General features: G+C 50.0%; 2 protein-coding genes across 2 annotated transcripts; both read right to left on the bottom strand.

Annotated features, from left to right (window-relative positions):
* LOC102190167 (L-xylulose reductase) lies at positions 6-5,008 on the bottom strand. The gene is made up of 8 exons (XM_018065426.1): positions 4,968-5,008; positions 2,378-2,417; positions 1,740-1,894; positions 1,600-1,642; positions 1,424-1,523; positions 1,259-1,323; positions 1,050-1,167; positions 6-930 (listed from the first exon to the last, which is right to left on the bottom strand). The coding sequence occupies exons 1-8, from the start codon at positions 4,982-4,984 to the stop codon at positions 827-829; spliced, it is 642 nt and encodes a 213-aa protein (XP_017920915.1). The 5' UTR covers positions 4,985-5,008; the 3' UTR covers positions 6-826.
* LOC106503208 (carbonyl reductase [NADPH] 2) lies at positions 5,154-7,489 on the bottom strand. The gene is made up of 8 exons (XM_018065425.1): positions 7,428-7,489; positions 6,819-6,916; positions 6,560-6,714; positions 6,427-6,469; positions 6,242-6,341; positions 6,058-6,122; positions 5,720-5,837; positions 5,154-5,623 (listed from the first exon to the last, which is right to left on the bottom strand). Exons 1-8 carry the CDS (start codon positions 7,477-7,479, stop codon positions 5,520-5,522), a joined length of 735 nt encoding a protein of 244 aa, XP_017920914.1. The 5' UTR covers positions 7,480-7,489; the 3' UTR covers positions 5,154-5,519.

Raw genomic sequence — 27,983 nt, 5'->3', positions numbered from 1 at the left:
AAGAATTACATAAACTTGAAATCAGTTGTATTTTAAAATGAAATTAACAAATACTCAACATTTGTTCCATCACTTCCTAAACATTTTTGTACATGTACTGTTAGCTGTGCTTTGGGGTGTAAGCCTTTTGTGTCTGTGTGGTGAAGACAGCATGGAAAAGTGGAGGACAGGCATCTCTGTGCCAGCTCCACCTCAAGGACATCAAACAGGAGGGAATATGTCACCATGGAAGTTGGCAAATTCTACAGCTGGATCTTGCGCTGGATTGTGCCCAGTACATGGTGAAGGACTCACAACGCTGAGGGAATATTCTCTCCGTAACTGAAAACCACCACCTGATTCGGCAAAGAAGTCATTCAATCGTGAACAAAGCGGTGGAGTTCCAGCACGCAGCCTGCTCAGCTCACTTTTGTTTTCTGCCCTGACTTAAGGAACATCAATGAACATTCACGTTAAAAACACCACCATTCCACCCTAGAGGCCTCTGGACAGGGCCGAAGGCCATCCTCGGTCAAATTCACTACCCTCCTTAGAAGCTGGGCTTCTGGAAGGTCCTACATGTCTGCTAGGGACTTAGGCCCGAAAAACTCTGGCAGAAGAGCCAGGCTGCCACTGACCCAGGATGAGAGCTGAAAGGGTGTCTCTACCTGGGACTCGTCCCCATGCCCAGCTCTGAGCTTTGCATCTTCCGGCCACATGACTGCAGCCTAGGTGTGAGTGTGCAGGCTGGACGGAAGAATCATGTTTACTGAAGAGATAGGGAAGGGGGATGGGGATAAAGGTGGGTTCAGCATGGAACAGGGGTGTGTGGGGATGGAGGGGGCGCTTAGGTAGCCAGGAAGCCCCCATCCACCGGCACAGTGGAGCCTGTGGTCATGCTGCTGCGGTCACTGAGCAGGAAGAGGATGGTGTCCACCACGTTCTCCATCTCTGCGGGCAAGGTGGCGTTCAGGACGTGCATGAAAGGAGCTGCCCTTCGTCCCTCCCTCCCACCCCTCACCTGAGCAGGCCACTGGCATGACTCCCAGCCGGGCTCCCGCCCAACTCACCGGCAAACCTGCCAAGGGGGATGCGGTCCAGCATGGCCTTGGCCTTCTGAGGGTCACTCCAGGCGGCCTGGCCCATGGGTGTCATCACCACCGTGGGGTTGACTGCATTCACACGGATCTGCACTGGCACAGGCAGGGGGGCAGCTCGGGGGACTGAGGCTCTCTGAGCACATGGACTGGGTGAGGGGAGGGGTCCCACTGGGGCTCACCTTGTGTGGCCCGAGCTCCACAGCCATCACTTTGGTCAGTATGTCCAAGGCACCCTTAGTGGAGCCTGTGAGGAGGGACGGCATGTGTGGAGCCTGAGCTGCCTGCTCAGATGGGGGGTGGCAGGGGGTGGGGGTGGGGGCAGGGCGCAGCCGGGGCTCACTCACAGTAGACACTGTGGTTAGTCAGTCCCCGTTGGGAGGCCTGGCTAGAAACATTCACGATGACCCCTGGGGCTCCCCGAGCTATCAGGCCTCGGGCCACAATCTGAAATCGCAGAAGAGGGATGAGGCAGGGCTGGCATCACCCGGCAATCCCCACTCCTGCCCTGAAGCCAGCGCACCTGGGACACCTGGATGACCGCCCGAAGGTTCACACTGAAAGACCTGGAGGCAGATGGACAGGCCCTGGTCAGGGACTGAGGCCGCTGCAGCAGGAGACAGCCCTTCCCCAGGGGCATTCCTCCACCCCACCCTGGCTTACATGTCATATGCCTCCTTGGTGACCTCCAGGAAGGGCTGTAGAAACGCCACAGCTGCATTGTTCACCAGCAGGTCCACAGGGCCAACACCTCCCAGCGCCTGCTCCGTGGCCTCCCAGTCAGCTAGGTCCACGCACACGGTCTCGACCCCGGGGCACTGTGTATATTAGGTGGTAACGGGGCACGTCTACCAGAGGCTCCATGCCCCGGGGAGGGGACAGCTGGGCCTCTCCCATTCAAGGGAGAGGGACTGTGTTTTCGTGACCTTTCAGTCTCACAGGGGTAGGGGGTTAGGGGGTCTCAGGGGAACCAGCCGCCTTCTGGGGGCTCCCAGGGTGCTGTCGGGAGAGAGTTAACTTGGCCTTTGGGCAACTCAACTCGGGGCTTCAGCATCAGGGATCTAGCCCCGCCTCCAGCCAGTCTACTTCCTCCCAGCGCCAGAGCGCCTCTGGCCCAGCAAAGCAGCCATTTCTGCCTCCTTCTAAGTCCAGGGGGAATCGTCGTTCTTCCGCGCGTCCGGCGAGGGGCGGGGGTGCTAAGAGTCCTTGCTGAGCCCCAGCGCCCAGCTTCCGTGTGTCCCTCCTGGGCCGCCCTCAGCTCCCCCCTGCTGCCCCCTGGGCCGGGACAGGGTGGCGCCTACCTCGTCGCGTGTAGCGCCTCGAGAGTGCCGTGCCCGATTCCTGCGAGGAGCGCGGATGAGTGACGGTACCCATCCCCGGCCACCTTTGCCTGCCCCCGGCCACCTCCGCAGACCCACCTTTCCCCCTCCCCCCCCGTGACGAGCGCGGAGTTCCGGCGGCCACACTGCCAATCTTGAGCGGCGCTCCTGGGTTCAGAAGGGCGCGGGGCGGGGCGCGGGGCGGGGCGCGGCGGGCCAATCGCAGGGTGGTGTCCCGCCGCGGGCGGGGATATTCAAATAGTGATCTCCCCGCGGGGGCGATTGGCCGAAACGAGTGGGCGCGGCCGAGGTGAGGCACAGAGTCCTCGCCTGACCCTGGGGCAGAGTTTATCAAACTGCCCTTTCAGCGGTCCTTCATCCCGAGGGGAAATAAGGTTAGCGGTCCCCGCCTACATTTTCCCCTTCTCAAGTAGATTATTACAAAAATAAATAAATAAAATCAGATTTGGTAATTCATACCGGAAAGAAGGTACCTCGTGAAAGAGAACGCAGTGCTAACCCTTTTTTTTGTTTCTCAGATGAAAAGTTTGGCTAAAAGGATCTCATGATCCCCTCCCCCAGACCTGGGAGCAGCTCACGCAAGCTCGCTTGTAGTGCTTTGAGCGAAAAGGTTTGGACAAGCCTATAAGCTGGAAGAAGAACTGATGTGAAGAACTGACTCCTTGGAAAAGACCCTGATGCTGGGAAAGATTGAAGGCAGGAGAAGGGGACGACAGAGAATGAGATGGTTGGATGGCATCATCGACTTGATGGACATGATCTTCAGCAGTCTCCAGGATTTAGTGCTAGACAGGGAAGCCTCGGATGGTGCAGTCTATGGGGTCAAAAAAAGTCGGACACGACTGAGTGACTGAACTGAACTGATAAGCCTGAAGCAGAGGCCAAGGACAGCAGAGGTGCACTTTAGCTGCAAAGGGTGTTGAGACACTTAACTCATCCGACTCACCCGCAGAAGGTCACTAGTACTTCAAAGACTAGGATAGGTTGGCATAGGCTAGACTTGGGGTCATCAGGGTACCAGTGGCCCGAAAAGGGCAAGCATTGCTTCCTGGAGCTTTAGGGTCAGAGATATATGTGTGCTCACATGTCCATGCATGCACTGGTTCCACTGTTAAAGCTACTTTGTTCTGTGGATTATGGTGGGAAAGTCTAGAACCTGCCCTGAGGGCCTTCTTTGGCCAGGATTATGTAAGCAGTTGGTGACTGCAGGGCCCCTGGGTCATGTGGCTTTGGGCCCAGAGGGATGGATTGTCTGGAGGAGATGGTGGCCTGGGGTCAGCAGGAGGCACAGATTTGAGAAGCCCCTGGAGGATCGCCAAGTGAATTCTCCCTACCAGACCTGGTCATGTGGTACTGCCCATCTCCTCTGGGCTCCCACCTAACCCTGCCTTCTGCTCCTAACCTTGGACCCTGCCATCTGCCTGCCAGAAGCCCAGGGGCAGGGAGTGGGGGGAACAATCCCCAGCCTGTCCTTCCTGAGAGGCACATCAGCTCAGATCCCTTCACTGGCTTTTCCTGGCCCCCCAGACTGGTGTCCAAATACTTTCTTTGTCCCGTGATCCTCTGTGGGCCAGTTCAGTTCAGCTCAGCTGTGTCCGACTGTTTGCGACCCAATGGACTGCAGCATGCCAAGCTTTCCTGTCCATCAGCAACTCCCAGAGTGGGCCAGTTGCACTGATCCATATCAGTTTTGGCACAGACCTTGCTCTGGAAGCCATGAGGCTGAGCAGAAGTGCCCTTTGCTCTCTCAACCCAGCACTACCAGTGCCTGGATGGCCCCACCCCAGCCCTTTGTCTCTTGCCTCCTTGCCCAGGGTTGTACACTGCACCAGGCCAGCTGACTGACCACCTCAGGCCCTCATCACACACTCAGATGGCATGGGTCCTGCAGGAAGCTGACTAGGGCAAGCACAACTGAATCCCAGCAGGGCCAGGGGGACCCTCTAGCTGCCCCAGCTGCAGGGCTCTTGTGTCCGGGGTCAGGCCAGGAACAGTAGGCAGGGCAGCAGCTCTGGACACTGCCCCAGCTGGGGCTGCCCTCCTCATGGATGGTCTTGAGGGGGAAGGTGTGCCCCAATGTGAAACTGGGTTTCTCACGGTTGGAGAAACCAGCTCCCTGCCTCCTTCACACCAGGGCTGAGAGCTCAGGACCATCTTCCCTAGGGATGGTCCAGAGCATCTCCCTGTAGCTCCTCAGATCCTCTTCCTTCTCCAGCCGAAGGTAGTCACAGCAGGGGGTGCTGGGCTGAAGGTCAGAGCCAGAACCACAGGGAAGGAAAGTTGGGTGCAGGCTGCCAGGCTGCCCTCTGCACAGACAAGGCTGGGTGTAGCAGGGCCATGGACAACAAAGACAAGGAAACACAGCCATTCAGATCAAAGTCACGGGTCAGCTGAGGAATTCCTTTGGCTTTGGATCTGCCCCCTCTCTACCTCTTGCAAGATTTTGTGTGGCTCAGTCCCTGATCCTCCCCTCCCTGCCCTTGGAGCAAGCCCATCCAGAGCCCTGGCAAGGCTACTAGTTTCAGGAGAGACCCCATGGACTGTAGCTTACCAGGCTTCTCCGTCCATGGGATTTTCCAGGCAAGAATACTGGAGTGGGTTACCATTTCCTTCTCCAGGGGATCTTCCCGACCCAGGGGTCAAACCTGGGTCTCCCACATTGGAGGCAGACGCTTTAACCTCTGAGCCACCAGGGAAGATCTAATAGTTTCAGGAGAACTTCTATTTATTTAGGCAAATCCACCCTAGCTCATTGGACCACACAGTGGGTGGGATCGACAGGGACTGGGTCTCCTGGCATCCACACATTGGGTGTGGATGTGGAGGAATGTGGTCTGGTTCGGGGGTGGGCAGGGTGGGGCAGGTATGGCTTTGCAGGCTGGTGGGGCGCTGCCGAAGTGTGTCGTGGAGGTGGGACCAAACCGTGGGCCGGGGCCTGCAGATGGTTGTCTGGGCGTGGGCGTGGATGGCGTCGGGGGCGTGGCCTAGGACGCGGAGAAGCGTTCGCCTGGTGGCCCTGGAGGCCTGAGGGCTAGGCGGCGGGGCGTGGAGGCGGGGCCAGGCTCGCCGCGCACCATCCCGCTGGCGCCCAGAGCGTGGCGCTCTAGGAGGCCAGGTACCCGGCGTCCACCAGGATACCTGACCCGCTGGTGGAGGCGCTGCGGTCGCTGAGCAGGAAGAGGATGCTGTTGACCACGTCTTCCACCTCTACAGCGGGTGGCAGGCGGGGTCAGCGCGGCTCGGCCCGGCTGGCTCTGCCCAGCCTCCCCATCCACGCCCGCCACTCCGCGAAGCTCCCCTGACCTGCGAACTTCTTCAGCGGGTGGCGCTCCTTCAGCTTCCGGGAGAACTCAGGATCAGCCGAGACTTTTTGGCCCATTGCTGTCAGCACCACCATTGGATTCACGGAGTTCACCCGGATCTGGGGCCGGAGGGGCCAGAGGGGCCAGAGGGGCGGCCTCAGACGGTGTACGAACCCCGCCGTCGCGGCCCCCACTGAGCTTGCTCACTCACCCCTTGAAGCCCCCTTCCCCCGTTCTGATCCCCAGGCCCCAGCCTTGCCCACCACCACCAACCTGACCCCTACCCTGCGTGCCTTCTTAGGCTTGGGTCCCTGGCACCCCCAGGGCCCCCATGCCTACCTTGTATGGTCCCAGCTCCAGGGCCATGGATTTGGTCAGCGTGGTCATTGCACCCTTGGTGGAGCCTGTGAGAAGGCAGCGCTGAGGATCCTTAAGGTTTCAGCAGGCTTTACATGAGGCCCAGCTTGGGAGCCCAACTGCTCCTGCCCGGAATAGGGGCTCAAGACTGGGCAGAGGGACTCACTGTAGGCAGCTAGGCTGGGGAAGGGGACATGGGCCACCATGCTGGAGACATTGACAATGGAGCCAGGCACTCCACGGTTGATCATGCCCCGGGCCACGATCTGGAAGCCAAGACGGGATGGCCTGAGCCCAGCGCACCCCTACCTGGGCCATGTCAGTGCTGAGCCACAGCCTCCCCTGCCTCACCTGGGACACCTGGAACACAGCCCGCAGATTCACACTGAAGGACCTGGGGAGACAGCAGACAGTCAGATGACGGTCACACCCAAACCACGTCCTGGACAGCTCTCTCCCGTCGACTTCCTTCCCTCCTCCTCACCTGTCAAAGTCCTCCTTGGTGACCTCCAAGAAGGGCCTCATCAGTGCCACGGCGGCATTGTTCACCAGCAAGTCCATGGGGCCCACACCGCCCAGAGCCTTCTCCGTGGCCTCCCAGTCACCCAGGTCCACGCACACAGGCTTTATCCCGGGGCACTGTGGGGAGGCATTGGCCGGTGCCCAAAGGGGTGGTCCTGGTAGGCTCATGAGGTATCCCCAAGGGTCATAGCTCCAGGGCACACCAGGCCTGCACACCTCACCTCCTTGGAGAGGCTGACCAGGTCGGCGTTGGTGCGGCTCACGGCCACCACTCTGGCTCCTGAGGCATGAAGGGCCTTCACCGTGTCCCGTCCAATCCCTACAGGGGTTCACCAGGCAGGAAGATGGCCCAACAAGTCTGGACCAAGACTGCGGGTGGCAGCTGCAGATATGCTGCTCAGGAAAGAGTGATGAGAGGGTGCTGGCCAGAGGGGTGTTGGCCCAGGAGGTGGCAGGAGGCAGGGATCTGGACAACCAGGATCCAGCCAAGGGAGGCCCAGAGGGCAGCCCCTCCCTGCTGGGCCCATGGAAGAGGCTTTGGCTAGACGTGTCCCCATCTGCCCAGACTGAGTCTGAGGGCCGTCCTCTCTGGAGGGCTCTTGCATTGGCCAGGGAGAGGCCAGTGTCCTGTCCCAGTGGGGCCTGCTGGATGGTAGGGAGCAGCGTAGGCCCACTTTGGCTGGTTCAGTGGCTGGAGTTGGGGCCACTTGCCGGCAGGGCAGGCTGTGACAGGCATAAAGGGAATGTGCAGGCCCCAGCACGAGGCTCTGGGTTTGTGCACTTTGCTCTCTAACCTCAGTTCCTCTCACACCTGCCTGGATCACACCCACCTTTTCCTGCTCCTGTCACCAGGGCCCGAAGGCCACTGAAATTCAGCTGCATGGTGCTGCTCCAAGCCACTGTTCAACTGGAAATGAGGGTGTGGGGACTTTATAGGCCGGGGCTGGGGCAGGCTGGGCGGTTTGGGGTGGGGCTGGCAGGAGAAGGGGAAGCTAGGGGCACCGGGCGGAGCCAGGTATCAGCACAGCTTCTGTTTCCTGTTTACAGAAACCTGCCTCCCTGGAAGGGGTCACCTTCCTTGCCCACAATCCAAAGGGGCCAGCCAGAAGCTCCATCCTGGGTTTGGGAAACAAGCTAGAAATAAACCCTGGGGTGTGGAACATGTCCCTGGCTGGCTGGAAGCAGATAGCCTGGAGCTGGTCCCTGCGAGCCCTGAGTCTGGTGCGCTGGGGTGACGGCCAAGAAACACTATGCTTCAGGCTGGCCCCCTGCACCTGCCGACCTGGATCACACCATGCCCCAGTCTAGGGGCCACTTTGGCCTCAGGAATCTTCTTCACCTGCCCCTTGCCAGCCCAGACTCTCACTTCTCAGACACGCCTGTGGGCCCTGGCCACCTACACCCCACTCTCATTCAGGGCTCCTGCCAGAAATCCCATCCCACCTCTCTGAGATGTCCCTGACTCCTGGAGGCCCAGATGGGCTTGCTCTTCTGATCCTGTGAATTCATCAGTGACTAAAAGGAAGGCAGTCCCTGCCCTGCCAGGGACTCAGGTAACACATCCAACCTGGCTTTCTTCCCTCACACTTGTTAGAAACTCATTCTTTTTTTATTTGTTGGCCTTGCTTGCAGCATCTTCGTTCCCAGACCAGGCACTGAATCTGGGCCTTGGCAGTGAAAGTCCTAACCCCTGGACCACCATGAAATTCCCAGGCCATTCTTTTTTTTTTCTTTTTTCAAATGAGCAATAATCCCACACTGGATAAACCTCATTGGCTATGGTACTGCTGCCGTGCAAAGCTAGAGAAACATTCTTAAAAGAGACTCAGGATGCAGACTGCGGAAGTAGAAAACTGACAATTCTGTGCATGAGTGAGCTGGCCCAGAATACACAACAGGGGACGCCCTGAGCAACAGAGGGCTGAGTCCTCATATACAGTGTGACCAGCAGGTTTCTTCATGGACCGGACCACAGGACAGGGCACACCTGCTCCCAGCCCGTTCCTGAGCCCTGGGAGCTAACCTCCAGGTGGCCTGATGAAAAGGAACGTCACTGGCTGTGGAATACTCCAGCCCTACCCGCCCCCACCCCACCCCGCCCGCACTGCCTGCCTGATCTACTCTCAGAGGTCCTTCTGGCAAGTGTTCTCCCAAATGCCTATAACTTAAAAAGTCTCCCTACCTCCATCAATCCCCACCCCAAACAAAGCCCCACTCAACCAAGGCCATCACTACACTCTAGACCCATTTTCAAATGCTAAAGACAATATTTATTTTGAAGTAATTCAGTTGCGAGGATAACAGGAACTTTTCTCCTTGAACCATTTGAGAGAAATTTGCAAAACTAGCATTCCGTCACCCCAGATAGCTTAGCGTCTGTTTCCTTTGAACAAAGACATTGTCCTATACAACCACAAAAACGCACAATAAATACAACAAAATCTCAACATAACACACACCACCACAACAAATATACAACATAACCATCAGAGTCAGGAGAATAACACCATGTGTCCCTACCACGTGTCCTCAGCCCTCATTCAGCTTTCATAAGTTGTCCCAATGATGTTCTTCATGTTTCTAAACGACATAAAGCTTTATAAAGATTTAATTGATATATATAAGAATACATAATTTAATGTATACAGTTTAATGAGTTTGGACAAAACACCTGGAAACCATCACCACAATCAGGGTCATGAACATATCCATCACCCCCAAGTTTCCTTGTGCCCATCGTTGTTTTTTTAAGATTATTTTTTGATGGAGACCATTTTTTAAAGTCTTTATTGAATTAACTACAATATTGCTTCTGCTGTATGTTTTTGGGGTTTTAAGGGTGCTTCCAAGGCATGTGGGATTGTAGCTCCCTGACCAGGGATTGAACTCACACCCCCTGTGTTGGAAGATGAAGTCTTAACCATTGGACCACTAGGGAAGTCCCTGCACACTGGTTTTGTGTTTGTGGTGAGGGCACCCCCTCACACAGAGTCCCATTGGTTAGTACTAACTGTGAGCTACAGGTCTCTACAACCTGCTTGTCTGGCATAGCTGAGACTCCCCATTCCAGTTCTTTATGGCCAAAGCATCCAGTTCAGGCTCATATATTGTCTTTGGAGGTCCCGTCTCTAGTTTCCCTCACTCTGGAACACTCCTTAGTCTTTCCTTGATCTTTATGACCTTGATACTCTTGAAGAATATAGATCAGTTATTTTTAGAAAGTTGTTCGATTTCGCTTTGCCCAGTGTTTCTCTGTAATCATGCAGGCTGTGTATCTCTGTCATGAGCACCATGGTGACAAAGCATCCTTACAGCATCCCACTGGTTGGCACCATTTTGATTGGTCCCATCGCTGGTGATGTTAAATCCGATCACAGGATGGAAGCGGACATCACTAGGACACCACTTTAATCACTGTGTCTCCCTTCCAGGTGCAAAAAGAACATGATTGCTGTAGCTTCACATCTGTTTCCCCCAAATCCCAGGCAGAATGTCCCCCGTGTTCCACACCAGCTCAGAACCATGCAGAGAAAGGACTATGGGACCCTAGGTTCAACCTTGCACAATATACACTGACCATTACAAATCCACCCCAGTCCCTCTAACTTCAATTCCAAGTAAAGTTAATAGCAAAGACTGCCTGACATAACGCAACCACCAACACACAACCAAATGCATGTTACCCTCTGACCATTAGATGACGAAGTCCCTTTATCCATCTCTGGGTGATATTCATTCCTCTTCCAGTGGAGCCACACTCTCTTGTATATTCTTAACTTCAATGTTGACCTAGAAGGATAACCACTATTAACACATATTATGGTAGATAGTGAGGGAGAGGGAGAAGAGAAAAAAAAATTGGTTAATATGTGCACAAATGTATTTGTGAAGGACAGGGAAGCCTGGCATGCTGCAGTCCATGGGGTTGCAAAAAGTCGGACACGACTGAGCAACTGAACAATAACAAGTATATTTGTGTCAAAAGGAGGATGAGATAATTATAGTTTTCTTTCCTGCAACTTGGACTGCAAGGAGATCAAACCAGTCAATCCTAAAGGAAATTAGTCCTGAATATTCATTGGAAGGACTGATGCGGAAGCTCCAATACTTTGACCACCTGATTCGAAGAACTGACTCACTGGAAAAGATCCTGATGCTGGGAAATATTGAAGGCAGGAGGAGAAGGGTACGACAGAGGATGAGATGGTTGGATGGCATCACTGACTCGATGGACATGTTTGAGCAAGCTCTGAGAGTTGATGATGGACAAGGAAGCCTGGAGCACTGCAGTCCATGGGGTAGCCAAGAGTCAGACATGACTGAGCGACTGAACTTTCTCCAGCTGGTCACATGGTCACATGACCATAACTACTGCTTATCTTCTACACTGCTCCATATTCTTTTTTAAAAAAATTAATTATTTTATTTGACTGCATTGAGTCTTAGTTGCAGCACCTGAGATCTTCCTTGCATCATGTGGGAGCTCTGGTTGGGGCACATGGACTCAGTAGTTGAAGCAAGTGGTCCTAGTTGCCCCAAGGCACATGAGATTTTTGTTTCCCAACCAGGGATTGAACCCAAATCCCCGGCACAGCTAGGTGGATTCTTAACCACTGGACCACCAGGGAGTCCCCCTGCCCAATATTCTTTTGTTCTCCTCTGCCAGGTAGAGTCAGATCTCTTAGGGTACAACATTTTGATCACTGCTTTGGGTCTGCTTACCATTGTGGCATGGCTTCCCTGGCGGCTCAGAGAGTAAACAATCTGCCTGCAATGCAGGAGACCTGGGTTTGATCCCTGGGTCGGGAAGATCCCCTGGAGAAGAGAATGGCTACCCACTCCGGTATTTCTGCCTGGAGAATTCCATGGACAGAGGAGTCTGGCGGGCTGCAGTCCATGGTGTCACAAAGAGCCAGACACAACTGAACAACTAATACACACACACCATTGTGGCAAGTGTGACCAAGTTGTTGCTGAGGATTAAGTCTGTGGCGCTGAAGTGGAGTGGGACCCTATGGTCTTTGCCCCATTCCCATGTCCTCAGCCTGTCTTTTGTCTGTGGAAAAACTTTAACCAAAGAGTCAGTTTAATCAAAGAAGTAAGAAAAGGCAGAAACAAAGGAAAAGAATCCAATGAGACTAGATGGTAATAGTTTACTCATTAAGCATAGTTTAGTTTCTTTAGTTTCTCTTCAAGAGCTAAGAGATTACTCTGAGCATTATCCTTTGAGCTGTTTTATAGATACTAAAATGTTCACCAGGTGAAAGAAGTTAACTACATGATGACCAGACTGTAGCCATAACATAAGCTGCCACAGTTCCAAGCGCTGGCCTCAAAGAAATGGGAACAAACCTACCCCGGAACTGAAGATTAAGTGTACTTAAGACTATTAGAGCTGACTGTGCTGCTTCTGCATGTAGCTCCTCCTTTCACCTATAAAAACTCTTGCCAATTGATTGTCAGTGCAGAGGAGTCAACCTGTGGATAGGAGTCTGCCTTCACCCCAAGGACTGCCAGCCTCCTAAAGAAAGCAAACTTTCTTTTCCACCAACCTTGCCTCTTTATTGGCTTTAGAGTGGAGAGCAGCCAATCCACACTTTCGGTAACAGAATGAAGGGAATCTCAGCCACATCTGGAGTCTGGGTACGCCTGTACGGGAGCTCTTCTGCCTGCCACACGCGTCCATGACCCCGAACAGCAAGGATAGTTGCCTTTATTTACCGTCCAGTAGAAGGTCCGTCTAGTCAAGGCTATGGTTTTTCCTGTGGTCATGTATGGATGTGAGAGTTGGACTGTGAAGAAGGCTGAGCGCCGAAGAATTGATGCTTTTGAACTGTGGTGTTGGAGAAGACTCTTGAGAGTCCCTTGGACTGCAAGGAGATCCAACCAGTCCATTCTGAAGGAGATCAGCCCTGGGATTTCTTTGGAAGGAATGATGCTAAAGCTGAAACTCCAGTACTTTGGCCACCTCATGCGAAGAGTTGACTCTTTGGGAAAGACTCTGATGCTGGGAGAGATTGAGGGCAGGAGGAGAAGGGGACGACAGAGGATGAGATGGCTGGATGGCATCACCGACTCAATGGACATGAGTCTGAGTGAACTCTGGGAATTGGTGATGGACAGGGAGGCCTGGCGTGCTGCGATTCATGGGGTTGCAAACAGTCAGACACGACTGAGTGACTGAACTGAACTGAACTGAACTGAAAACTGAGGAGGAAGAAGTCTTTGCGCCCAGACAGCCCAGCCAATCAGAGACTGTTGCCATCCAACCAATGAGAAGCCTCCATACTGTGGTCTCCCAGCTCTTCCAACTGAGACTCTGGTTATTACCAACCCCCTGTTCGCGCCTCTTCTTTCTGCTGTAAAAGCAAGTTCCTGTCCCTTGTTCTCTGGGTTTGCTTCTGGTTCCCCATAGTTTGCGGTTTCTTGAGCCATAGTTCCTCTGGCTGTTCTGGAATAAACCTGTTTCTGCTGGTGAAATTGGCTAGTCTGTTATTAAGTGCTACCCCTTGATCCTTGCCACCCTGAGATTCCCGTCATTCCCAACTCGATGGCAGCTTTTGCCGCCATAAGCTCTGACCTACAGAGAAGAGACCCACAGAGCTCTGTGCTTTGCAACGAGAGAAGCCACGGCAACTAGAGAGTAGCCCCTGCTGGTCACAATAAGAGAAAGCTTATGCAGCAACGAAGACCTAGCATAACCAAAAATAAAAATAAATTATTAAAAACAAAAAACTGGAACCATAAATACAGAATATTTGATCAGGGGAGGAGAAGTGGGGCTGACGTCCAGGCTGGGCAGAGTCCAGGACAAGAGACCTCTGAGGGGAATGGGCCCCCTCAAAGTGTCAGCTTTTGGGTGCCCACTACATGCTAGTAAAGTAATGCTCAAAATTCTCCAAGCCAGGCTTCAGCAATACGTGAACTGTGAACTCCCTTCAAGCTGGTTTTTGAAAAGGCAGAGGAACCAGAGGTCAAATTGCCAACATCTGCTGGGTCATGGAAAAAGCAAGAGATTTCCAGAGAAACATCTATTTCTGCTTTATTGACTATGCCAAAGCCTTTGACTGTGTGGATCACAATAAACTGTGGAAAATTCTGAAAGAGATGGGAATACCAGACCACCTGATCTGCCTCTTGAGAAATCTGTAGGCAGGTCAGGAAGCAACAGTTAGAACTGGACGTGGAACAACAGACTGGTTCCAAATAGGAAAAGGAGTGCGTCAAGGCTGTATATTGTCACCCTGCTTATTTAACTTATATGCAGAGTACATCATGAGAAACGCTGGACTGGAAGAAACACAAGCTGGAATCAAGATTGCCGGGAGAAATATCAATAACCTCAGATATGCAGATGACACCACCCTTATGGCAGAAAGTGAAGAGGAATTAAAAAGCCTCTTGATGAAAGTGAAAGTGGAGAGTGAAAAAGTTGGCTTAAAGCTCAACATTCAGGAAAGGAAGATCATGGCATCTGGTCCCATCACTCCATGGGAAATAGATGGAGAAACAGTGGAAACAGTATCAGACTTCATTTTTGGGGGGCTCCAAAATCACTGAAGATGGTGACTGCAGCCATGAAATTAAAAGACGTTTACTCCTTGGAAGGAAAGTTATGACCAACCTAGATAGCATATTCAAAAGCAGATACATTACTTTGCCGACTAAGGTCCATCTAGTCAAGGCTATGGTTTTTCCACTAGTCATGTATGGATGTGAGAGTTGGACTGTGAAGAAGACTAAGCACTGAAGAATTGATGCTTTTGAACTGTGGTGTTGGAGAAGACTCTTGAGAGTCCCTTGGACTGCAAGGAGATCCAACCAGTCCATTCTAAAGGAGATCAGCCCTGGGATTTCTTTGGAAGGAATGATGCTAAAGCTGAAACTCCAATACTTTGGCCACCTCATGTGAAGAGTTGACTCATTGGAAAAGACTGATAATGGGAGGGATTGGGGGCAGGAGAAGAAGGGGACGACAGAGGATGAGATGGCTGGATGACATCACTGACTCGATGGAAATGAGTCTGAGTGAACTCTGTGAGTTGGTGATGGACAGGGAGGCCTGGCATGCTGCAATTCATGGGGTCGCAGAGAGTCAGACACAACTGAGAGACTGAACTGAACTGAACTATGAAAGGCCAGGGTCCAAAGGGTCAGCCTTTAGGTGCCCACTGAGAAAGGCCAGGGTCCGGGAAGAATGGCCACAGGGGCTTCAGGGAGAGCTGGGCACCCAACAGAATAGGGGCAGGAGGCACATGACAAGGGTGCCAGGCCCCACCCTGCAGCCCAGGCTGGACAGGGCTTGATGCCATGTAGAAAATTCCACGTCTGGGAGATGGAGTGAACCCTCTGGACCTGGACATCAAGGCTTTCTCCCAAATAGTGCCGGGTATAGCCAGGGTCATGGGTGAGTGGGACTCCCCCATGCCTCTTCCAGGTACTGTGCCTTCTTGCTGTTTAGGCTGAGCCATCACTCCTCACTTAGCTGTAGTGTCTCCTCTATGCCACCTGACCCCACCCAGAGCCACAGCTGTGGCCCCTGCACTGCCCACTGCTCAGCCCAAAGCCGTCACTTGCTCCTGACCTTTCCTCCTCCTCCACTGCTCAGCTGGGTTGCACAAGGCTCACTGGTTCTACCACACGAGGAGCCTTTTGACTGCCTGGGTCCCTGTGTCTCGCTCCCAAAGGCCAGGTCAGCTCCGCTCATTGCCCAGTGCCTGCCCTGCCCTGTGACCATAAGGGAGGGAGAGAAAACCTGTTCAGGTCACTGGCTGAAGGTCATCGTTCCTCTCACGATCCCCGTGTGCACCCATGGCACATGCAAGTGTGAGCATATGCATTCAGGCATGCACATGGACACACACACGGAGTCACATGTGTAGTCACGCGGACACACATAGGTGTAGGCACACATGAACACACACACAAGCACACGTTCGTCCCACTGGCGTGATGAAGAGGACCTGAATGTCAGCAAGTTTGTTCTTCATTCAGGGAAAAAAAAATTACTTATTTTACTTGAGCCAGGTCTTAATTTCGGCATGCGGGATTTTTGGGGGGTGGGGGGTTTGCGGCCTATGGAATCTTTATTTGCTGCATGTAGGATTTAGTTCCCTGACCAGGGTTCGAACCTAGGCCCCCTGCACTGGCAGGGCAGAGTCTTAGCCACCGGACCACCAGGGAACTCCCAGCGGGTTCATTCTTGATGCTGGGCTGAGCCAATAGCCAGGCTGGGCTGTGTCTTTGTCACTGTGTTTAGGGTTCTCCTACCGGGCAGCCACGAAGGAGGAGACAGAATCTTGGCACTCCCTGGAACCGGTCACACTGGCTGGATCTTGGGCAAGGATGACTGATAGCACACTGGCTGTGGCGAGGGCTCCAGGGATCCTGCTGGGCCAGATTCACACTGGATTCTGAGAGTTAGATCCGGTCCTGCGGTCACCATAGGTGGGGGCTGGAAAATATTCCATCTCATTGGTATATTTTGTTTTCTTCTGGACTATGAGGGGATTGAAAGGACCTAATAAGACCTTCTGACCCTCCACTTTCCTGAACACTGTACTGGTCCTTCTGGCTCTCCGGACAGCCCTTGCCTGGCCAGCAGCTGGCAAGGGCCAAGGTACCAAGCTGATCAGGAAGGGGCATAGCACTCCAGGTGAGATCCTGGGTGCAGGCCTCTGGTATTCACCACTAGGAGTGGAATCCGGGGCTCAGGCCACCCCAGGAGCCCAGCTAGGGGCCTCTTGCCTCTAGGAGTGTCTGTGCGCTCAGTGCCAAGCCTTTCCTACTGCAAGCACCCTCTTGGGGGCAGGGGGCATTCAAGCCCACAGACACCACACAGAAAGGGCTTCCTGAAGGCCTTCTTTGTGGACCTCAGGCCAGTGTTTGTGGCCACCTCCAATCAAGTGGAATGTCACTGTTGGACCATGATGTTTCTGGTCCTTCCCATGTCAGCCTGGTGACTCTTTCCTTCACCCCCAAGGATGAGTCCTTCCTGTGTTGTTGGGGCAGAGGGGACAGCCAGAGGGTATGGGAACGTGCAGGGAGGGGTGAAGACCAGACCTGATGGGATGGGGGGGAAGACTCACAGTTGCTGAGTCTCAGTCTTTCTCAGGATGTGCCCCTATTCTACCCCACATCAGCCATCTCCTGCAAGCCCCAACCCTTCTCTAGGGGCTTTGCCCTCCAGGAAGGTGACTTGTTCCCACCTCAGTACCAGGATTTTGAAGAAATGAGAGGGAGGCTTAAGTGCTGGGGTTATTGTGCAGGAATTCCACTTCCCAACGGCTCCTCGATTCCTAGGACCCACAGAAGCTTCTCTGATGGGAAAGGGCCTGAGGTTTCTGCCCATAACATCATGGCATTATAGCCTGGGTGTGGACTGGGATAGGCCCTGCTCTCTTTCACCTTGCTAAGAGCTCTCCTAAGCTCTTCTGGGTAGGGAAATATTCCTGGGAGAAGAGAGCTTCAGAAGTAAGGTGATACCTCTGGGAAAAGCCACCCTGGCTGTTCCCAGGGTGATTAGGCCTGAGTGGCGAGAGCCGCAGAGCTAGGGAGGGATTGTCAAGTTTCCTGTTGGCAAGCAGTTTTCCCTTTCCCCACCATGGGGAACAGGGGCCCCACACTCTCCTGGAGTCAGCGGCTCACGGGGAAGTTGACCCCAGCCTGGAGGCACAAGGTCCCAAGCACTGTGAGCCCAGAGCTGAAGACCCTGCTCTCCAGGCAAGGGAGGAGGGTTTTCTCCAACAGCAGTTCAGATCACTCAGTCCTCAGCAGTTCTGTCTGCTCCCTCCACACCCTGGCCTCTCACAGACACAGGGAAAGGGTGACCCCTTCCTCAAGGCGATGATGTTCCTGGGGAGCGGCCCAGATTAGCTGCATTACTGCCTCCCCAGGCTCCACCAGACTCTCCCACCAGCTAGTGCCTCCTCGTGGGATTGGCTCCCCAGGAACTGCTATAACTTGCTCCCTGGGAGCTGAGGAACAAGTCAAAAAACAGACTGAGGTGTACAACACACTCTCCTCACTGTAAACTAAAAATACGTGCGCAGACATCTGCTTCCAGCAGGGATGTTGTAACTGGCACCCCAAGTAGCCTCCCTGCTGTAAATAACCGTGAATCTTGACATCAGAGGCCCAGTAGTTATTCCCAGGAAATAGATAACAAGCAGCACAAGACTTCCAGCTCTGGAAGGTGGAAACCCTGAGATGAGACCCTCAGATGCTCTAGCTCAGATGACGCTTGCCCTGAGGGACGGGGAACTGGAGTCCAAACAGAATGCATGGTCCTGCCAAACAGTGGAAGCAGATCAGGGCTCGAGGAGCTGAAATCTTCAAGGCACAGCAGTAGAGAGGAGGCCATGCCCAAATGTCTGTGCCAGTTCCTTGAGTCAATAGCTGAGGACTGAGCTGTGTGTATGCAGGGAGAGATGACCCAAGAGAGAGTAAGGGCAGAATGGAGCTACTAGGGGTGAGAAAGGGCCGGAGGCCCAGGAGTTGTGGCCCCACCTTCAGGGTTTCCACCTTCCAGAGCTGAACACAGCTCATTAACAACTAGTCTACTCTCTACACATCCAGCTGAGGCCTCCAAAGTCTGATCCTTATGATTCAGGACCAGTTGAGGTAAACTTGCTCCAGTCGTAATCCCCAAGACCTTGATAAAATGTACAGAGGAGACAAGAATTTGGAGGCTGAATCCCACTAAGTTAGAGGTCCTTATGAACGCCATAGAATTTCCACAGATTATCCCAAAGAAGCACATAACCAAGCCCAGACAAGTACAAAGTGATTGCTCAGTAATTAAACTATCTGGGAGAACAAACATGAACACTTCAGTGGAAAATAACAAAATCCATACTCTCTCTGGCATATCATCCACAATGTCCTATATACAATGAAAATTGTCTAGCCATGAAAAGAAATAGGAAAATGTTACTCAAAGTCGGGGCGGGGGGAAGCAACCAATTAAAAATGGATCTGGCTTTACCAAGAAAGACTTTAAAGTAGCTATTATAAATATATTCAATGAATGAAAGGGAAAGTGGCCTCAGGGATAGGTGGAACCAGAGTGCTAACTCAAGTACGAGGGAAGAAGGTGTGCCGCTTGGCTCTGGTGCAGGCTTAGCGGCCAGCCTTTGGTGCAGAGATTAGGTATGGGGCGAACCTGGTGCCCAGCATGGATCTGTGAAATTAGATGGAAGTGACAGCTTGGGATGAGATTTGGAACCCAGCCCACATGTAGAAAAGAGTCACCCTGACTCAACACCTTCCAGTTTATCCAACTTCTGTTAGAGCCAATTTCAACTCCGTGTTGAATGCGTTTCTTTGACCTTGTTATTGTGGTTGATCAGTCACTAAGTCATCTCCAACGCTTTGTGACCCCATGGACGGCAGCATGCCAGGCTCCTCTGTCCTCCACAATCTCCCGGAGATTGCTCAAATTCTTGTCCATGGAGTCAGTGAGGCTGTCTAACTGTCTCATCCTCTGCCACCCCTTCTCCTTTTGCCTTCAGTCTTTCCCAGCATCAGGGTCTTTTCCAATGAGTCAGCTCTTTGTACCAGGTGGTCAAAGTATTAGAGCTTCAGCATCAGTCCTTGCAATGAAGATTCAGGGGTGATTTCTTTTAGGATTGACTGATCTCCTTGCAGTCCAAGAAACTCTTAAGAGTCTTCTCCAGCACCACAATTCAAAAGCATCAATTCTTTGGCACTCAGCCTTCTTTATGGTCCAATTCTCGCATCCATATATGACTACTAGAAAAACCATGGCTTTGACTAGATGAAAGTTGGTGGGCAAAGTGATGTCTCTGCTTTTTAATATGCTGTCTAGGTTAACCATAGCTTTCCTTCCAAGGAGCAAGCAATCTTTTAATTTCACTGCTGCAGTCCACTTCCACAGTGATTTTGGAGCCCAGAAAAAGAAAATCTGTCACTGCTTCCATTTTCCCCCTCCTATTTGCCATGAAGTGATGGGACTGGATGCCATAATCTTAGTTTTTTGAATACTGAGTTTCAAGCAAGCTTTTTCACTGTTCTCTTTCACTCTCATCAAGAGGCTCTTTAGTTCCTCATCACTTTCTGCCATTAGAGTGGTATCATTGAGTATCTGAGGTTGTTGACATTTCTCCCAGCAATCTTGATTCCAGCTTGTGATTCATCCAGCCCAGCATTTCATATGATGTACTCTGGATAGAGTTTAAATAAGCAGGGTGACCATATACAGCCTTGTCATATTCTCTTCCCAATTTTGAGCCAATCCGTTGTTTCATGTCTGGTTCTAACTGTTGCTTCTTGACCCACATACAGGTTTCTCAGGAGACAGGTAAGGTGGTCTGGTATTCCCATCTCTAAGAATTTCCCACAGTTTGTTGTGATCCATGCAGTCAAAGGTTTTAGTGTAGTCAATGAAACAGAAGTAGGTGTTTTTCTGTAATTTCCTTGCTTTCTCCGTGATCCAACGAACATTGACAATTTGACCTCTGGTTCTTCTTCCTCTTTAAAACCCAGCTTGTATATCTAGAAGTTCTCAGATCACATACTGCTAAAGCCTAGCTTGAAGGATTTTGAGCATAACCTTGCTGGTATGTGAAATGAGCACATTTGTGCTGCAGTTTTGTTGCAGGAAGGGGGGGATCCCTTCCAGGGCCCAAAACTGGGTTCTTGTCTAACAGTCAGAAATGAATTGTCTGAGGAGACACATGTGCTGACAAAGCAAGAGATTTTATTGGGAAAGGGCGCCCAGGTGGAGAGCAGTAGGGTAAGGGAACCCAGGAGAACAGCTCTGTCACATGGCTTGCAGTCTTGGTTTTTATGGTGATGGGATTAGTTTCCGGGTTATCTTTAGCCAATCATTCTGACTCAGAGTGCTTCCCTGGTGGTGGACACCTTGTTCAGCCAAGATGGATGCCAGTGAGGATTCTGGGAGGTGGTCAGACATGTGGTGTCTCCTTTTGACTTTCCCTGAATCTTCCGATTGGTGGTGGCTTGTTAGTTCTGTTTCTTACCAGGACCTCCTGTCATAAAACAACTCATGCAAATGGTTACTATGGTGCCTGGCCAGGGTGGGCGGTTTCAGTCAGTGTACTTCCCCTAATAGTTTGAAAATTCTTTGGTATTGCCTTTTTGGGGGCTTGGAATGAAAACTGACCTTTTCCAGCCCTGTAGCCACTGCTAAGTCTTTCAAATTTGCTCACATATTGAGTGCAGCACTTTAACAGCATTATCTTTTAGGATTTTAAATAGCTTAGCTTGAATTCTGAGCCAATTCTGAATTATCACCTCCACTATCTTTGTTGTTAGTAATGCTTCCTAAGGCCTATTTGACCTCACACTCCAGGATGTCTGGCTCCAGGGGAGTGACCACACCACCGTGGTTATACCTTTTTTTGTACAGTTCTTCTGTGTATCCTTGCCACCTCTTTTTAATCTTCTCTGCTTCTGTTAGGTCCTTATCATTTCGTCCCTTATTGTGCCCATCGTTGCATGAAATGTTCCCTTGTTATCTCCAATTTTCTTGAAGACATCTCTAGTCTTTCCCCTTTTATTGTTTTCCTCTGTTAATTTGCATTGTTCATTTAAGTAGGCTTTCTTATCTCTCCTTGTTATTCTCTGGAAGGCTACATTCTGTTGGGAACTCTACATTCTATCTTTCCCTTTCTCTTCTCTTCTTTCCTCAGCTATTTGACTTAGACTTTAACCTTAGCTTTTCATTGGTTTTTTATTATAATCATACATAATGGCCTTCCTCAGGGAACCCTGCCACTCTGCCTGACTGTTAAACTAAAGTGCCTTTGTTCAGCTCACAGAGAGACAATCTAATCTTGCCTATCTGTGAATGGCTACAGAAAGAAGAAATTAATACATCCCCTCCCCGAAGTTGGCCATTCCAGGAGACATTTGCTAGATTAATGGCCTTTTTACTTTACTTCCTCACTTCTTCCCCTTCTCTGTTCTGTAAAAGAACCCGGCATCCAGGCCCCAACAAGGTGGTTGTTTTGAGATATTAGTCTGCCATCTTCTCAGTCTGTGGGCTTTCCAAATAAAGTTGTATGTCTTGCCTCAACACCTCATCTGTAGATTCACTGACCTGTTGTGTGGTGAGCAGAGTGAGCTTGGACTCAGTAACAAATTTGGCTTAGCCAGTCAGGAGGCTTGCTGCTCATAGATAGTTGGCCCTGGTCAGGGACTACTGAGGCAAGGCCCTAGCAACTTCTGGGACCATTTGTCTTGAGGATCTTCCCTTCAAAATTCCCTGCAGTGGCATTGACTGCCCTAGTGCTTGGCAGTTGAAGCAAGGGAACTACAAATTTCTGCTAGCTGACAGATTCAATCTTATAGGGTAAGCCTACCCAATTAAGTAACCAGCTCATTTGTTTGTCTTGGTTTTGTTTTGGTTTTGTGTATCCTTTTGTGTTGTGAGTTGACAGGCTTGATTTTGTAGGTTAAGTTGCTCTAGTGTGCACACCAGGAACATATTCGCCCCTCAGTTTGGGCTTTTCCTTTATGGGACAAGCCAATTTGGTTGGGGTACCCTGTTGGAGAGGAGAATTGTTTTTGGACTGTACCTGAGTTGGAACTGGTTCACTGGGAACTAATTCGTTGTTTTTGTTGGGTAAGTCTACCCCATTTGGGAACCAGTTCATTGGCTTCGTAGGGTAAGTCTTCCTGATTTGGGAACCAGTTCTTTGGTTTGTAGGGTAAGTCTACTTCATTTGGGAACCAGTTCTTTGATTTTGTGTGCATTGATGCTGGAGTTTGTTTGTGTTGGAATTTGTCTACATCTTTTGTGTTTTGGTGTTATCAAACTTATAAAATGAGAAATACCCCATTTATCCAGAAGAAAAAATCCTTTGGGGGCATATATTAGATATATTAAGGTCAAAACAGTGATGGCCCCTGAATGGCTCATTCAATTATGATATGATCTTGCAGTTAGAAGCATTTTGGAAAAGAGAGGAACACTCTGATAATAAATGTAGTGACACCCTTGGACTTGTGGTGTTGGATTCTAATTTCTCCAGAGGAGTCTCAGGTAACTTTGACAGTGGAAAACAAATTGATTGACTTTCTAATAGATACAGGTGCCACTTGTTCCATGGTAAACATCAGTGTGGACCAGAAAACATCTTAGTCTATGCCAGTCACAGGAGTCCCTGGGGAAATTAAAAAACCATTTGCTTTTATAACCTCTAGAATGCCAGTTAGGGGATTTCACCCTGCAACATAGCTTCTTATATATGTCAAAGTGTCCAATCCCCTTTTTGGGGATAAGATCTTCTTTGTAGCTAAATGCTCAAAGTAACTTTTTCCACCAGAACAGCTGGAAATTAGAGTTCTACCGGGGCATTTTGACCTTGTCGATTTGGGAACTGTGCTTCCATTTGCGGAAATTGGGTTTCATTTGGGGAACCTCAGGTTCCTGTTTGGAGAACTTCGGTTCCAATTTGGGAAGTCCTCGCCTATGAAGGGAAATTCTGTTCATAAGGCAGTTTGGACAAAGGTGACAGATCTAATGGGACAGGGAAGTCACACTGGGCATTTTGCCATTCGGCTTTGAATGCGACTTTTCTGCTGGTGAGGTTTTGGTTTCCTTTGGTTACTTTGGTAACCCATAGACATCTGGTACTAACTGCTCAAGCTAAAATGGGAGGCACTTCCTCTCAGGCTCCACTCCCACCTGGGAGCCCTTTTGTTGTTTAGTTGCTAAGTCATGACTCTGTGACCCTATGGACTGCAGCATGCCAGGTTTCTCTGTCCTCCACTATCATCCTTGGGAAATTTTAGATAACTGGTTGAAGCCTAGGGAAGAGTCTCAAAAGTGTTTGTAAGTAGATTACCAAAAGGAGATAAGTGAGGAAAAGTAAAACTCTCCAACATAGGTATATGAGTATTTCAGTCCTTCAATATCATTGAGATAGCCACTCGGTTATTTGAAAAAAGAAAAAACAAAACTGCCCTTGTTTTACAAATACAGTCTTTATACAGGACCAGAAGTGTAACTCCAAGAATAATGCAAAGGCCATCAGTCCTTTTACAGCTCCCCAAACCTTCCCTGTTAATGCAGGCTCCTCACTGGTGGCATCTCTTGTTGCAGAGCACAGGTTCCAGGCAGGCTTCAGTAGCTGCAGTTCCCAGGCTTTAGAGCACAATAGCTTTTTAGGCTCAGTAGTCGGGAAGCACAGGCTTAGTTGCTCAGAGGCATGTGGGATCCTCCTGCACCAGGGATTGAACCCATGTCTCCTGAATTGGCAGGCAGATTCTTAATTACTAAGCCACCAGGGAAGCCCTCTTCCTTCTTTTTAACATGCAAACTTTGAAAAGAGGGTCAAGTAATTTAGAACTTGAATTGTTTTCCATAAATATCAGTGAAAATGGAAGAAACTTAAATTTTTTAAATTTAAATTGTTATTTATAAACTAGTGAGTTTTATATTGTGATATTTGATTCATGACTAAGTTTGGACAGTGAAGCGATGAGATCTCTCATTGCGTCTGTCTGGATGTATGTATGTCTCAGGATGTGCCTTGGATATTATTGCTGCGGTTAATTTGTAGAAGAGCTCTATTTAATTGGTTTAAAGAAAACTAAGTGCTTACAAATCAAACAATCCTAAATACAAGAGAAATTAAGCTAAAATGAGTTTCAGGTTCATGTGAACTGGGAAACAATATTAAGTTAATACCTGGTATTAATGTTTGATGATGCAAATTTATCAGTAAGGAAAGTAACTTGATGTAACGAAATTTTAAGGAAAGAAAATGCACATGAGATAAGAGCTTTGGGTGAGCTTTGAGAAATAATTATATATTGGAATCTTTCCAAGGGTACATATCAAGGGAATGATTTCAATGAGCCCTGACTCTTGAATCTTCCCATTGTCAACTACAAATCAGCACTTGCCAAGAGCATTTGCCAGTGACTGAACAACTACAAGGGCCTTTGCCATCTGCCTCTGCAGAGATTGAACCCTGTGCTGCTGCAGCTGCAGAACTTCGATACCTATGAGGGGAATTCAGGGTGGAGAGTGAGGCACGCTGTGCTCCAGGGAAACTGGATATTTTCAGGAACTGATTTCATGAACCCAATCCTCGAATCTCTTCATATCTAGAAAAGCACTAGATCCCTTCATGGTGACATCAGCTCCTGTGATTAGCAGAAAACCTTTTGTAAAATAAGCGCTTGATTGTATTGAATACCCCCTTTATCAAAATCTTATACATTGACCTTCTCCCCACTGCCTCTTTGGAGCAATCTCTCAGAGCTATCTGAGGTGCTGTCTCCTGGGCTACAGTCCCCTTTTTGCCCCAGATAAAACTTAACTCGCAACTCTTATGTTGTACACCTTTTAGTTGACACCATACATAGAAAAGTGCTAAATTCCTTAACTTGAGATGTTGCCTTCTAGGTTTGAAGTCCACAAAAATTTCAACTTTTAGGTTGTGAATATTTTTAAGTCTACAGTTATAAAGTAGACACTTTCCAAAGTGGAATAAAAGAAGAAAAATCTCAACATTTGGAACACTGGCATTGATAACAGAAAGATCCATCTGACGAAGCAGTTCGAATGATCGTCACTCTTTTTTTCCACAAGATGTGGAATGGACATTGACAGTGGAGGATTGTTACAGGGAAGAGCCAATTTTGACTCCATGTTGGATCTGTTTCTTTGACTTTAACCTTTGCTTTCCATTGTTTTTGTTAAAATCATACATAATGGCCTGCCTCATAATCCTGCCACTCTGCCTGTTAAACTGAAGTGCCTTTATTCAGCTCACAGAGAGATAATCTGACCCTGCCCACCTGTGAATGGCTACAGAAAGAAGAAATTAATACATCCCCTCCCCAAGTGTGGCCGTGTCAGGAGACATTTGCTAGATTAATGGCCTTTTTACTTCCTCACTTCCTCCTCCTCTCTATTCTGCAAAAGAACCTGGCATCTGGGTCCCGGCAAGATGGTTGTTTTGAGACATTAGTCTGCCATCTTCTCGGTCTGCTGGCTTTCTGAATAAAGTTGTATTCCTTGTCTCAACACCTCACCTGTAGATTCATTGACCTGTTTTGCAGTGAGCAGAGTGAGCTCGAACTTGGTAACACTTCCAAAGGGTCTTCTGCCCTTGCTGATTTTTCAAAGTGCAAATGCTTTTCCCTCCTTCTCCTGAAAGATATTAAAATAATGACTTTCCCCTATAACTGTGTGCCGCACCCAGGAGCTATAATAGGGAAGAGCCTTGTATCCTTTGACAAATCAATTACCTAAGGCTTATTGCCTATTAACTAAATTACACGTAATGGCCCATCTCTGGGAACCCTGCCTCCCAGGTAAAGAGCATGAAGCTAAAATACTTTTGTGTTACTCTCACAAAATATCCCAACTAGGCCCATCTGTGAAAGGCTGTAGGCAGGAAGAAATTAACACATCCCCTCCAGAGGCTGGCCACAACCAGAACGTTCCCCCTCCCCTTTCAGTTTAAGAAGCTTGAATTCTAACTCTGGAAAGATGACTCTTTGGGACAGTAGCCCACTGTCTTCTCAGTCTGTCGGCTTTCTGAGAAAAGTTGCTAATCCTTACTCTCAATTTACTGGCCTGTTGTGCAGCAAGCAGTTCAAGCTTGGACTCAGAGCCACCCTCTCAAGCTGAGGGGCTTACCTTCCATATCTTCTCTATTTTTTATATTCCTCCCGTATGGTCAGGCCACTCAAGATGACTGTTCTCTCGCTTTCTGTACATCCCCTTTCCAACCAGTGCCTGCTTCATGTATAACCTAACACAAGACTGACCTTCCTACATACTTGCCCCAGGCTTCAGCTAGTGATTGTTCTTACTAAAGGGTTGGTGAGGGGCATGCCCCTTTACTGGTTTCCCTGGTAACTAATGAGCCCATCTGTTGTCAATTCCCCTATAACTGGCAATCTTCCCTGTTCCCCCCATTCCCCAGGAGAGAAGTCTGCTACCATTTCCTGCTCTCTGTCAGCTGCACATGGTAGGGTGTTACTTCGGACCTGGAAGCTCCCCAATCTGTTAAACCACTGATGGCTCTGTTGCTGACTCTTGGCTCTTCTGTCTTGAAGCTGGCCAAGCACAGCTCTTAGGCCTTTGGAATACAACCCAACACCTTTTTTATTTAATTTTTCTTCTTCCCCTTAGTGTGTGTGCTAAGTTGCTTCAGTCGTATCCGACTTTGTGCGACCCTATGGACTGTAGCCCACTAGGCTCCTCTGTCCGTGAGATTCTCCAGGAAGAATACTGGATTGAGTTGCCAGGCCCTCCTCCAGGGAATCATCCACACCCAGGGATAGAACCCATGTCTCTTATGTCTCCTGCATTGGCAGGTGGGTTCTTTACCACTGGGGCCACCTGGAAAGCTGTGTCTCCCCTTAGTACTCCTTCCAAAAACAATTTACACTTATGGACCTTGTTTCACATTCCATATAAGTTATGAGTGATTCTAGCTGCAAACATGGTGATTAACACTGGCTGAAATATTTCTGTCATAATAACAAGTGCACAGTGAGTATCTGGCACCAGCAACATCAGAGACCCAGTATCTTTCCCTCAGTCCACTTGGTCAAACAGAGTAGAATCCTGAGGGGCCCTCCCAGGTACAAATCCTTTCTCTATTCCCCGTTTCTTGTTTGTAGGAAATAGACTTCATTCAGCCTCCTTGGCCTGGTATCCTTGAGCCCCAAAACACTGATTCAAACAGTAGTTAAGGCAGGGAGCTGGTTTTAGAAAAGGCAGAGGAACCAGAGATCAAATTGCCAACATCCTCTGGATCACTGAAAAAGCAAGAGAGTTCCAGAAAAACATCTATTTCTGCTTTATTAACGACACCAAAGCCTTTGACTGTGTCAGTCAGTCAGTCAGTTCAGTCTCTCAGTCGTGTCCGACTCTTTGCGACCCCACGAATCGCAGTATGCCAGGCCTCCCTGTCCATCACCAACTCCCAGAGTTCACTCAGACTCATGTCCATCGAGTCAGTGATGCCATCCAGCTATCTCATCCTCTGTCGTCCCTTTCTCCTCCTGCCCCCAATCCCTCCCAGCATCAGAGTCTTTTCCAATGAGTCAACTCTTCGCATGAGGTGGCCAAAGTACTGGAGTTTCAGCTTTAGCATCATTCCTTCCAAAGAAATCCCAGGGCTGATCTCCTTCAGAATGGATTGGTTGGATCTCCTTGCAGTCCAAGGGACTCTCAAGAGTCTTCTCCAACACCACAGTTCAAAAGCATCAATTCTTCGGCACTCAGCTTTCTTCACAGTCCAACTCTCACATCCATATATGACCACAGGAAAAACCATAGCCTTGACTAGATGGACCTTAGTTGGCAAAGTAATGTCTCTGCTTTTGAATATGCTATCTAGGTTGGTCATAACTTTTCTTCCAAGGAG

The sequence above is a fragment of the Capra hircus genome, chromosome 19 (genome assembly GCF_001704415.2).
Source record: "Capra hircus breed San Clemente chromosome 19, ASM170441v1, whole genome shotgun sequence".
In the NCBI taxonomy this organism is placed as follows: Eukaryota; Metazoa; Chordata; class Mammalia; order Artiodactyla; family Bovidae; genus Capra; species Capra hircus.
This window is presented reverse-complemented; position numbering and strand designations above follow the sequence as displayed.